The 12,599-nt window shown below is 26.6% G+C and overlaps 3 protein-coding genes across 3 annotated transcripts; all 3 read right to left on the bottom strand.

Annotated features, from left to right (window-relative positions):
• Window positions 1-912: 912 nt before the first annotated feature.
• On the bottom strand, window positions 913-3,124 carry LOC105461182 (chymotrypsin-1-like). The gene is made up of 4 exons (XM_011707664.1): window positions 3,040-3,124; window positions 1,954-2,276; window positions 1,522-1,779; window positions 913-1,121 (listed from the first exon to the last, which is right to left on the bottom strand). Exons 1-4 carry the CDS (start codon window positions 3,080-3,082, stop codon window positions 972-974), a joined length of 774 nt encoding a protein of 257 aa, XP_011705966.1. The 5' UTR covers window positions 3,083-3,124; the 3' UTR covers window positions 913-971.
• A 758-nt stretch (window positions 3,125-3,882) lies between these two features.
• On the bottom strand, window positions 3,883-4,958 carry LOC105461183 (odorant receptor 59b-like). Its single transcript, XM_011707665.1, has 3 exons — window positions 4,842-4,958; window positions 4,548-4,703; window positions 3,883-4,091 (listed from the first exon to the last, which is right to left on the bottom strand). Exons 1-3 carry the CDS (start codon window positions 4,956-4,958, stop codon window positions 4,041-4,043), a joined length of 324 nt encoding a protein of 107 aa, XP_011705967.1. The 3' UTR covers window positions 3,883-4,040.
• Window positions 4,959-10,481: 5,523 nt separating this feature from the next.
• Window positions 10,482-11,712, bottom strand: LOC105461184 (odorant receptor 43a-like). Its single transcript, XM_011707666.1, has 3 exons — window positions 11,596-11,712; window positions 11,299-11,454; window positions 10,482-10,790 (listed from the first exon to the last, which is right to left on the bottom strand). The coding sequence occupies exons 1-3, from the start codon at window positions 11,710-11,712 to the stop codon at window positions 10,737-10,739; spliced, it is 327 nt and encodes a 108-aa protein (XP_011705968.1). The 3' UTR covers window positions 10,482-10,736.
• Between the last annotated feature and the right edge of the window lie 887 nt (window positions 11,713-12,599).

Genomic DNA, 12,599 nt, shown 5'->3' on the forward strand with positions numbered 1-12,599 from the left:
GTAAACATAAATACATGATTATTACTACATCAATGTCGCAAGCATACACGCGATATTTTTAAACAAGCCTTTCTCTTATATTAAAGCTCCTAGATTTTTGTACAATAGTATTGTCCTTTTATGTAATCCTAAAAGTGAACCAAGCTTGTTTTATACGTACAAAGTGTAAAAATTTATATAAAACAAATGTTGTTACAATTGGCGCTAGAAATTGAGAATTGTCGATAATTTTTTAATTTTTTTTGTTTTTGTGCCGTTCGTTATTGTCTATTTTCCTAATTCCGAAAAAAGATTTCCAAATTTGTAAAAGTAACACGAAAACGAGTGTAAAAGTAACAAGATAACGAAATAACTATGAGAGATATAATACTGCATAATGGTATCATAATAAAATAGAAACATAAACTAGCAGTACAATAAAATAGTATCGTTAATCCGATACATTTATATTTCTGATGCCTCAATAATATTTATGCTTTGGTTTAAATCTGTATAACACATTTTTACAACTTTAAAAAATATTGAAAAATAAATGATTTATATTTAAAAGATGAAGGTATTTTCATAGCTAACAATAAATGTAAGACTGGAAGACTGAAGACATTCGAAAGTACATACATAATATATATCTTTAATTTCTTCTGTTATATGTATGTAAATACTTCTATATTAAATTTTTTTAAATTTAATAATTAAAATAATTTAATTGATGTTATATATATTATGTAATATATTATGTAAATAATTAAATAATTAGCTTAATTATTAACTTATTACTTTGTCAAAACGAACATGTAAAAAGAACTCAAGTAACATTTCTGCTTTTTTTTGCACGTGCACATAATAACGAAAATTCAATAATAGCTATACAAACAATTTATATTAATAATAATATATGTATAATGAAGGATATACATTTGCTCAATAAAATTTATTAAGTATTAATAATATGTAATACAGGAAGAAAGATATTATTTTCCCATTTTTTCATTGATCCACGAAATGTAGGGATAAACTTTGGTGTATACATCTGGATAACCTTCGGCGCACGGTCTTCCACCAGATACCAAACCGACAATACATCCGGTTTCATCGTCATACAGTCCGCTACCGCTGTCACCCTGCAACAGGAAAATAGATTATTATTATATTGCCTCTTATGTGATAGAGATTAATATTTTACGCATTATATTGAATGCAAAATTGGCATTATTTAAGACGGTAAAATTTTAGTAATTTATCATTATTATTGACATAAATAATTGAAATAATAAAGAGAAATATGGTATAAAGAATTTTACTTAATTTAAGAATTAATGCTATACACAAACATGAGCTAATTATGATGTAAAATACTATCTTGGACGAGATAGATTTATTTTAATGCGAGTGATCATTGAATCATGACAATGTCATGATTAAGCAAAAGTAATAACAACAGACAAATGTAGACGGAAAACATTAAAAAGACGTAAAACAGTAAAATCAAATGGTTATTTTATCAAATGTAATATTACTTACATTGCACAATCCAACTCCTTTCTTGATGAGGGTACAGAACTCGTTCTTCTGATGAATCCTCATAAACAAACTGTGATAAGTCTGACATTCGTTTGGAAGCATGACACCTGCGTTCAATTTTTGCAATTCATTATGCATAGTTTTTCTGAAGCCCGTAGAACCCCAGGCAGCGATTGTAACACTGTCACCCTTTTTCACATCCTTTGTTGGGAGCTTAATTGGCTGGGTTTTTTCGTCAAATTGAATCGGCCCGGTAAGCTAAAAAATATTTTATACTAATGAGTCAAATTGTTGGAGTAATTAAAGTATTTTCCGTCATTCGAAGCCTGAGCATCATTACTGTTATCGTTATTATAGCAAAAAGTATAAACATGCGTACCACATATGTTACAAGCTAATATAATATGTAGATAGTTTATTCCAAAACTGTACCTCTATCAAACCGAGGTCATAAGGGCCTCTACCCAAAGCGCGAGGATTATAATTATCGTGGTACCACACATTTTTTATTTCATAATGCTGTCCACCCGAATTGAGGTAGGTTGTGCCAGTAACGACGGTCGCTTGTTGCTTTAGACTGGGGTTCTGAACTAGGAGCGCCACGCAATGTCCAGCAGTTAAGATGAACTTTTCATCTATTATGCTACCGCCGCAAAAATGGCTGTTCTTGATTCTTAGGGAGACACAATGCGGGTTCTTCTCTATGGTGGTGGGTATTCCATTTACTAACTTGTCCGGTTCATCGCCATAAACACCTGTGAACGTACAGTAAAAGTAGTTTCCAAACGCCATGTAGTGCGTTAATAATTCGTTAAAAGTACTTTAATATACAATACCGATTTATAAATATAAAATTACGGAAATTATATAGAATATTAACAAGCTAGTATAATTAATAAATACAATAATAAATACTAATATAACTAATAAATAGAATAGAAATAATAAAACAATAATATAATTACATTATAATTAATATGAAAATAATAAAATCAATAAATGCCGTAGAAATATAGTAGTTAATAATATTAATCCGGGAGTAATCACCTAAAATGACATATTCACTTTTCACAGCTTAGTAGCAAGAAATAAGTCAGTAATTTTTTTACTAATAATCAACTAAATCTTTTTGTAATTATTTTTCTTTAACTTTTTAGGAAATTTAAGTAAATCTATATACATAATAATTTCAAATACTACTAAATTATATAAAACAGTCAATAATACACAATATGTTAATAATGACTTTTAATTAGTAAAGATATTCTCAGAATGTTCATTTATGTTAAAGAAAACTAGGAGACTATTTCTGAGTTAAGCATATTGTACAGTATGCAATTACACAAGTATGTATTTATACGCGTTTTAATATATGCAATATAAAAATCAAAATATAACGTATTATTATCTATTTTTACTTACAAAGTAAATTAATTAATAAAAAATGCAATTTTTAATTACATAGAACTTGTAAAATTGTCACATCAAATGTTATCAAGTTTTTAATGTTTAACATACCTGCGATCGCCAATGCGATCAGGATACACGCTAGCTGTCTCATTGTGTAGATCTGCTTTCACACCGCGCCTGACAAACTTTAAGAAGCACAGTAATGAATATGGTGCAATTTATATATGTACCAAAATATGTACACAGCTGTGAATAGCATTAATATACCATTCAATTTTTTTTACGTCAGAATGAATTTATCGTGAAGATTACAATTATATGATGTTGAATTAAGAATGATATAAAAATATTGTACATATCTTTATTTAATTCATGAGCAATCGTGTATTATGACCGATATTTGTATTATCAAGCAAATTAAATATTGTAAATTTCCATGAAAATAATCCAAAAAATTATTATAAATCTAATAATAACATTTTAATTCGTATTTTGTTCTAATAAATCTCATAAAAATGCGGTAAATAAACTTTTATTTTTATTAATAAAAGATTAATGCCCGTATTTGACGAGATTTATTAGAACAGAATAATTATACTTATATGGTTTAGATATGAAAGATCTATATATACTTAATTTGATTATTTTAAATCTTTTAATTGAAATAAATTGAAAATTCTTCTGCTTTGGAACGATTTAATATAAAATATTGTTTATCTTTTATAAAACTATAACAAATTTTAGAAATTTTTAAGTAAAATTTTTTTACGTAAAGTAAGAACATTAAGTAAAATTATGAAAATATTTCCTAAAAACGTATAGAAATTTTTGTAGCTAATTACATTGTACGTCTTTGTTACAAATAGACAACTTCACTGATTTGTGAATAATAAATTTATTTGTATTTGTTATGGATTATAAATTAAAGTAATGCAACAACATTATTATTGTAATACATGTATTTGATAAGTGAATAAGATATCTATTTTATAAACAAAGTTTATCATATTTAGATTCAAGTTATGACTACAAATATATATTAATTGTTATATTCTAATATGAGTCTCAAGAACAGATTTTTATCCAATGTTTGCAGATTTTTATTTTTATTATCGATGTGCCAGCAAAACCGATATGTAACCGCCCGATGTTTTTAACAACTAAAATATAATATTTATATGTAAAATGTATGTTGGCGTGAAAAATTAACTTAATTAATGATATAATTATATTTTTCCTTCTTAATATACAATATATTTTATCTTACAAAATAAACAGATTGAATAATTATTGTAAACCCTCCCTCTGGACTAATCTAAAAGCTATTAACATTTTTTTTCACATTTTGGATGCTACTCCATACATTCCATTTAAGAGGATTTTTAAATTATTTTAGAAAATTATATCTTAAATATTTGCATTTATTATTGTAAAAAATGTTATACAAATTAACTTATCATTTTTAGATGATAAAAATAAAACTTTACAGATATTTTATATTTTGTGCAACAATATATTCAACTTTTTACTTTATTTTATTTTTTATGTTATCTATATGAAAAATTGTGAAAGCTAAAAAAAACAATGACTTGAATAATTTCTGTTAACTAGCTTACGTTACAAAAAGTAGACATCGTCATAGGGAACAGTTTTCCAGCGGTAAGGTACAATGATTTGTTGGCTCGAATCATTATCATCATTAAATTTTTTGCTATCTTTGGCTCCAAGTTGTACCACTTATACTTGCACACAGCTTCATAAACTCCTTCGCACTTTACAAACAATAGTCATAAACAATAAATTATATTTTGTATCATTAATCATATATATTGGAGAGAAAAAATATCTTAATTAGTATATTATGTAATTTATATTCTGGTCGTAATATGTTAACTGAGAAGGTAACATACTTGTGTGACCAGGATTTCGCCTGCAGCGCAATAGAGACATGTGTGTGCAAATGTATTGACAAATACCGTTATAATGAAAGTTAAACGTGGCACTGATAGATTGCGACCTTGAGTCATTATCTAAACAATAAACGATTAAATATGAAATTAAGTACCTATTTAATTTTTGAATCTTAAATAAAGAAAAATTAGTGTTAATTACGTATAGAAATATGAATATGATAATATATTAATAATAATTTATAATTTGCGTTTGTTTATTATTTGCATTACATTATATACAGATTTTATACATGGTCTGTCCTAAAAGTAATGAGACTATTTTTGGCGGCCCAATCAGTATTGTTAGAGGGTGGATTTATTGGACGGAGCTTTTGGTGCGGAATGTCAGGTATACAGTCTGACCCGTCTCAGTTACTTCCGAGTCTTTCTTGAAGTCGGTACCGTCAGCAAAGTGTGTTGTAACTTTCGTGTCTTGTCGCGGGCGAAAATTCAGCACAGTTCGATCACAGCCATCAAATTCTGAAACTGGGAAAATCTGGTTCCGAAACGTTGGAAATGTTAAGAACAGATTATGAGGACGATGTTTTGTCTTCAGAATTTGATCTCCTAACGCTGCTCAAGACTACTTGCTGCATTTCGCCTGTGACAAGACACAAAAATAAATTACAACGCACTTTACTGACAGTATCGACTGCTAGAAAGATTCGGAAGCAGCTGAAAAGAATCAGACTGTATACCTGACATCCCGTACCAAAGGCTCCGTCTATAATAGATTTACCCTACGACAATTCTGATGAGGCTGCCAAAAATAGTCTCATTACTTTTAGGACAGCCCATGTATATGATTATTCTTTATTATATAATTTCAATTATTTATACAAAATACAATACGTTAAGACAATATTAAAAATTTAGAAACGTATGAAAATAATTTCTTACATTTTTTGGAATGTATGAGAGCAAACACGTGCGCGCGCGCGCGCGCGTATATATAGCTTATTAATTTTTTTGAAAATATTTTAATTAATAAAGATATGATATTTAAAATATAATATATTATTTTTGCAAGCAACAGTAATTAAGAAAGAATACTTACAGTACTCAATAAAAACCCGTAAAATGCAAATAATATGCCAAAATAAAATAGCGCACCAAGTAGCATTAATGTAAATATATTATCGATTATATTAATAAATCTGCAAAAGAAAGTTATTTAAAATAATTTCTGTAGATCAATTAAAAATTAATTAAAAAGTCATATTTGTAAATATTTTTATGTTATTTGGACATAATGTTAAAAAAAATTCGTCATTTCACGTTATCTCAAATGATAATTAAAGTAAATAGGCTAATGAAAAATGTTTTATTTATTTACAGCTTTTATATGAAGACGTAGTTTTACAAAGAGAAAAATAAATATGTGAACGAATCTACATTTCAGAACACTTAATAAAGAAGGTTAAGGATTGTACTAATAAATTTTAATAATTTTTATGAAGCATATTTACTTAAATTGTTTTAGATCTTATATATATTTAAATAATTTATTGCAATTTTATAAACCGTATTTAACGTAAATTAATGATTTTAATTTTCAAACTTTAGTAAAACTTAAAGGGATCCTAAAGTAAAGCAAATTACCGACATTTTTTTCATTAAAAGTATATTTGAATTGATTTTATAGAATGGCAAATTTTTGTACACAATTAAAGTACGCACAAAAATGAAGATCAATTTTATATTAAAAACAAAAAAACTATAAATAGCTTGTTTTTGATGCGTAGAGCTGTTACCTGACGACAATATTTGCTTAATACAAAAGCTTACAGTTTACAGTTGATATGTATGAACATGTATGAACCATATATTTATTAGCAATTGAAATTAAGATCAAATAGTAAAAAAAGGTTTTTTAAAAGGAAATAGAAATTTTATAAACATAAATATAGGTGTGAATTGGCGAAAAGAGAAATATTGCGTGTAATAGTAATTGCTAGACCTCGCAAGAAGTGGCTCTGCAATATGTTTGATAAGAACAGATGTACGCGCTTGATTGAGACCAAATAATAATATAAGAAACTGAATTAAAGATATCATTATTATTGATATTTTTTTGTTTGGAATTAAATAATCTGTATTATCGACATCGTCAAAATTCAGTCTTTGCTTTAGGATCCTCTTAATAATATTAATAAATTATTATTAATATTATAGACATTTGTTTTGCAATCATTTATTTTAGTTAAAAAAAGAAAAAAAACGGAAAATATTATTGATATATTATTGATAATATAAATAATAATTGATAATATAATTGGTAATATAATTGATATATAATAATAAATAAGTGTAACCTAATAAGACGTATATGATCCTGTACGTTGTGCGATAGAGCACTTTTGAAATTTTGAAACTTATCCAGATATATAATACGTGTCTTGAGATTTTCCAACTGACCACACACGTGAAAAACTAACAAACTTAAGAAACTGTCTATACTAGTGTACATGATGGCGGACACCGACAAGCCGAGACTCTGCATAATATAAGTTATCTCGTAAAATGGGCTTTTATCTCGATCATAAATATAATACGTTTGTAACGGCACTAATTTGCCCGGATCCGTTTTATTTGTCAAGTATCTCATTGAAATGCCAAAAACGGGAAGAATCGCAGCCAAAATGAAAGAGACGAACATCATAAAGTATCCAAATATTGTAAATACACGTGCTAGTCTTGCATGTTTTATCATAACATCCCTCTCTCTTATCATTTTCGGTTTCAACCAATCGTTCTTAATCATGTTTAAAAGCGGTAGAACATCTGTATTCACAGATAACATAATATTATATATATGTATATTATAATTAAACTTACAATTAAAACAAGATATTTTATTTTGAAAAGATAGCAAATTAAGAATCAATTAATAAAATTGTTCTTTACTATCATATAATTTACAAAAGTATGTATGTATATATTACCCTTCTTTCTCAGCCACATAATGGAAGTCTTCATTATTGACATACAAAGTGGTAAAGTATACTGCAGATTATCAATCATGGACATTATATCACCGGTATCATCCCAAACTTTAAACAAAGAATGTACGCTTGGAATGAAGCAGCCATAGATTGTAATGTTTAACATAAGAGCTGTACGGATGTTAGATGTTAATTTTTTCTGTTTAGTTTCGTTAGTTTTGGGCCAAACTCCCAATAGTGTCAAGCTAGTTCGATTTAATCCGACAGCCCATTCATAATCTGTTTTTAGAAAGTTAAATGTGAGTAAACATTTTAATAGATAGATATTTATTACTTTAGCTTACACATTGCCAAAAAGGGACTCGGTTTACATAAAATACTTAACTACACCATACCATCCATACCTTATTATAACGCAGTGTATGTATCGCATTTTAATGCTACTGACTAACTCACCAAATCTTTTATTCTATCTTTACTCCTAACTCTTAATCGCCTTTTATTTTCGAGTAAACATTTTAATAAAATTAAATTACTTTGTTGACCATAATTGTTATGTGTTTTTTTTCTTTTTTTTGTCACTTTCTTTTTCTCTTTTTTTTCGTTAAAAAATAAAAACCTCTATCATATGGCATATATTTATAATAGGTAAATATTAAGTCTTAAATTAAATTAAATTAAATTAAATTAATTATTATTAACTAGAATAAAATAATAAGAAAACAAACTATACTATAAAGAAATGACATATGTGTATTGTATGTGTTTGTATAAATGTGTAATAAAGCAATGCACGTAAGAAAAAGTTGACACAATGACACAAATGACATAAATTTTCTTTTGAAGTAAAATATGTACAACCATTGTCTGCATTAATAGAAATCTTCAGAGAAATAGGTACAGCTTTTTCCAAATAGATATGATTATATTTTTACTATGTTTTAGCTAGCTAGTCAAGCGGCACAAATATATAAAAGTCGGGTGATGACCTGTGAGTATACGTACACTGTCGAGGCTACCGTTAGCTTTATCTCGAAGTTTTGCCTCGTCAGATTTTACTAGTATTTTTGCAAGAGTTTTGTTAGAAAATAACTAAAAATATTTGATCACGAATATTATGCACCCAAGAAAAATGGAGAAATGCTATATCTTTCTATTTAAATTAATCGAAGAAAAGAATGCACACCTACGTATGCTGAATACTTTGAAACATCCATACCAGCGTCTGCGAAGGGATTAAGCTTCTCTTTTTTTCTCGCCTCAATTAGAGCGGTAGATCGTTACGTGTGTGACGAGACTTACTAAGTTTAATGCCTACAGGTGTATACACCACACATTAACAATGCAACATTCGTGAAGTGAATATTGTGGTGGATGATGTTTATAGCCGGTTATTTCATTCTACAGATGAGAAACTATTTAGTGGTTCGATAGCGAATAAAGAAGCGTATACTATCGATGCAGGGCCGCAACGTGCTTCTAAAAATATTTCAACCTGATACATATGTATGACTGATTGAAAAATTTACACGTTGCACGTATATACAATGTAATTAACATACGCACATTTTTGCAATAAATAATAAAACAATTTATTTGTCAAAAAGTATAAATAAAAATATTAAATGAGAATTCATTATTTAAAAAAAATTAATTACAGAAAACATATTTTACTGCATGTCAATCACATTTTATCCTCTTAGAATTTCTTTATTCTTTATTTAAAATCAATTTGTTAAGAGTTAATTTTTTCATTCTTTTATTACGTGTAAGTTTAGAAATTTCTAAAACCAATCCTGTTGTGCCGCATTATTGATTCATCACTTCACTAGAACTATCATTATTCACATAAGCAATTTAAAAGTTTTTTAAGCTAAAGTTTGAAATTTTCAAACAGTTTTCGTTTCCCTCTGTTTCATTGAAGTCAACTTTGAAAAATAAAACTTGAAATACGAAACAATTATACATTTGACTATAGCCATGTGTTACATATACATATATATATATACACGGACAGAATTCGGACAGTTAATTCGTTACTCATCACTAGAAATGATCGTAATGCATTATTATACACAATGTAATATGTACATATTATATATATTATATAATGTATTATATTGCAAATTTTTTAAATATATTTCTGCATTTTTTAAGAAAATAAAATAAAATACGTGCGTTTTCCTAGCAACGACGAGACATGCACATTTTTGAAGGGTGTCCTACATCTTATATATCTTCTAATCATTTATCACTATATGGGGATTTTCGATTACTCACTCGTGCGGTCATAGCAATATCACATTTGTACTTACAGATCAGATCTGCAAAACATTTTTTTTTACAAAATTTTTGTATTATATTATAAACACTTATAATGTAAAATATAAAATATGCTTTAAAATTGCAGCAATAAATTAAAATGAAATTCATTATTCATATCAAAAAGGAAATTTAATCAAATAAATATCTTTACAGGTGTGGAGGAGGGAATTCTTATTGATGCTTATTAGCATCAAAAATATTAAATTGTTTGACAATTTAATTCGTTACAGTGGATTCTGGCCTCATGTAAGAACTGTGTTTCAAGATCGACAATATATGCGGCGCGCAGTTTGTACGTAGCTTGATATTGTAAGAATTATTACACACCATCATCCGTGTCGGTTCACAAAACACTATTCAGCTATTTATGATTTAGACGAGACTCAATTTCTTCTAGTTAAATATATAATCAAATAACATCAGTATAGAAAAATTAGAATATGGATTTGATTTATAATAAAGTTTATTGTTACAATAAGAAACATTGTATAGTTACAATTTTACTATGTAAATTATTCTTATCAATATAATAACATTGTCTCACAATTTGTTTTATACTTAATATTTTATAAATGTTTTTAGTTCAATTACGATGTGCCAGCAAAACCGATATGTAACCACCAGAAGTTTTTAACAACTGAAATATAATTAAAAAATACAAATAATCAGATAGATACAGATATTACGTTTATCTACAAATTAGTTTTGTTTTTTTGCTACTCGTGTTACAATTATTATTAATTAATAATTAAAATTTATTAAAAACTTTTAATATATTTCTAATTAATTTAGTTATTTTAATTATTTTCTATAATTTATAATAATAAAATAATAGAACTTAATTTATATAATATTGATGTTTATATTAATCATTTTTCATTATTATTATGGTTTAACATTATGTGTACGAGATACTAAACTAAAATGACACAACTAAATTACAAGTCAGAAAATTTTTAAATATTTTTAATAATATTTTTTAAATCTATTTACTAATTTCCAATATTAAAATTAATAAGAAAAATATTTAATATTTAATTTAACAAGAAATTCTTATTAAATTTTAATAAAGAGAGTTTGTATATATTTTTATCCTTTAATATATGTATTGTACAACAATTACGTTAATTTAAAATAAATTGTACATTGCAAAATGTAGCCATCGTCATAGGAAAAAGTTTTCCTGCAGTAAGATGCAGTGGTCTATTGGCCAACATCATTATAATTAATAGATTTTTAGCTTGCTTCGGTTTTAGGTCATACCATTTGTAATGATAAACAGCCTCATAAATCCCATCACACTTGATAAAAACACAAAAACGATTATATTAAAGTACAAAAATGTTAAGTTTGTCACATATTTTAATAAATAATATTTAATATATTCTTATGTTGCATGCTAAAAATAAAAAACCAATAATTGAAATAATATTAGTACTTACTTGAATAACTAAAAATTCGCCTACCACACAATAAAGACACATATGTGTAAATGTATTGGTGAAAGCCGTCAGAATGTAAAAGAGTCGAGCGATGGATAGATTACGACCTTGTGTCATTATCTAAATATGTAGTAAAAATGACTAAATGCAATTACAATTTTTCATTAAAATTTTGTACTTAAAATAATAAATATAAATAAATAGTTTTTTTTAAATAAAATTAATAGGTCGAAGCAGTTTAAATTATCTATAAAGATTAAATTGTATCTTCTGGGTATCTTATAGGTACATACTATATAGTTACAAATCAATTGCCAGTGTGAGTCTGGATATGCACGTGCGACTAATTAAATTATATATTATAAATAATTATATTTATACTTGATTGTAATTTTTAATTAATTTTGATCTTTAGATCCTCTTTATTTAGTGGCATTATACAATATATATATTTGTAGATACTGTAAAATTTGATTAGTCACACGGTACAATCATACTCTTAATTTGAACGGATCGATTTTTAACTAGAGTTACATGTTAAATTCGTATTATTTCTGTTATTTTTACTTTTCAATAAAAAAAGGTAAAAAAATTATTTTTAACTGTAAATTGTTGAGAAGTAGTCAAATATTAATTTACTATGGTAATTAGGCTTTTATATTTGCAGTAACATTCCTAATTCTTCCAAATGCATACATACATCATGTTTATGGCAATTTAGAGTAGCCAAAGCTTATAAATAACACAGTAAATTATTTTAATAAATTAATAAATATATTAGATGAGAAATGAATTAGATAAAAGAAGCTGAAACATTACAGTTCTAGTTGTAAATTTTGGCATTTTGATTGTATTATGGAGAAGGGAAGAAATCTATTAATATAAATTAGAAAAAATACTTGCAGTGACAAATAAAAATCCAAACAAGGCAAAAAGTGTGCCAAAATAAACCAATAAACTAAGCAGCATCAAGTTAAATGTATTGTCAACGACTTTTATAAATC

Source organism: Wasmannia auropunctata, unplaced genomic scaffold (genome assembly GCF_000956235.1).
Source record: "Wasmannia auropunctata unplaced genomic scaffold, wasmannia.A_1.0 LD307551.1, whole genome shotgun sequence".
NCBI lineage: Eukaryota > Metazoa > Arthropoda > Insecta > Hymenoptera > Formicidae > Wasmannia > Wasmannia auropunctata.

What these genes read in the sequence shown, in the direction of transcription:
- LOC105461182 (XM_011707664.1), bottom strand. Translation starts at nt 3,082, where the DNA reads ATGAGACAGCTAGCGTGTATCCTGATCGCATTGGCGATCGCAG. An exon ending in GATCGCATTGGCGATCGCAG is followed by an intron (nt 2,277 to 3,039) that starts GTATGTTAAACA and finishes GTACGTTCACAG; the next exon opens with GTGTTTATGGCGATGAACCG. An exon ending in ATGACCTCGGTTTGATAGAG is followed by an intron (nt 1,780 to 1,953) that starts GTACAGTTTTGG and finishes AATATTTTTTAG; the next exon opens with CTTACCGGGCCGATTCAATT.
- LOC105461184 (XM_011707666.1), bottom strand. Translation starts at nt 11,712, where the DNA reads ATGACACAAGGTCGTAATCTATCCATCGCTCGACTCTTTTACATTCTG. An exon ending in GCGAATTTTTAGTTATTCAA is followed by an intron (nt 11,455 to 11,595) that starts GTAAGTACTAAT and finishes GTTTTTATCAAG; the next exon opens with TGTGATGGGATTTATGAGGC. An exon ending in CGATGGCTACATTTTGCAAT is followed by an intron (nt 10,791 to 11,298) that starts GTACAATTTATT and finishes ATTATATTTCAG; the next exon opens with TTGTTAAAAACTTCTGGTGG.
- LOC105461183 (XM_011707665.1), bottom strand. Translation starts at nt 4,958, where the DNA reads ATGACTCAAGGTCGCAATCTATCAGTGCCACGTTTAACTTTCATTATA. An exon ending in GCGAAATCCTGGTCACACAA is followed by an intron (nt 4,704 to 4,841) that starts GTATGTTACCTT and finishes TTGTTTGTAAAG; the next exon opens with TGCGAAGGAGTTTATGAAGC. An exon ending in CGATGTCTACTTTTTGTAAC is followed by an intron (nt 4,092 to 4,547) that starts GTAAGCTAGTTA and finishes ATTATATTTTAG; the next exon opens with TTGTTAAAAACATCGGGCGG.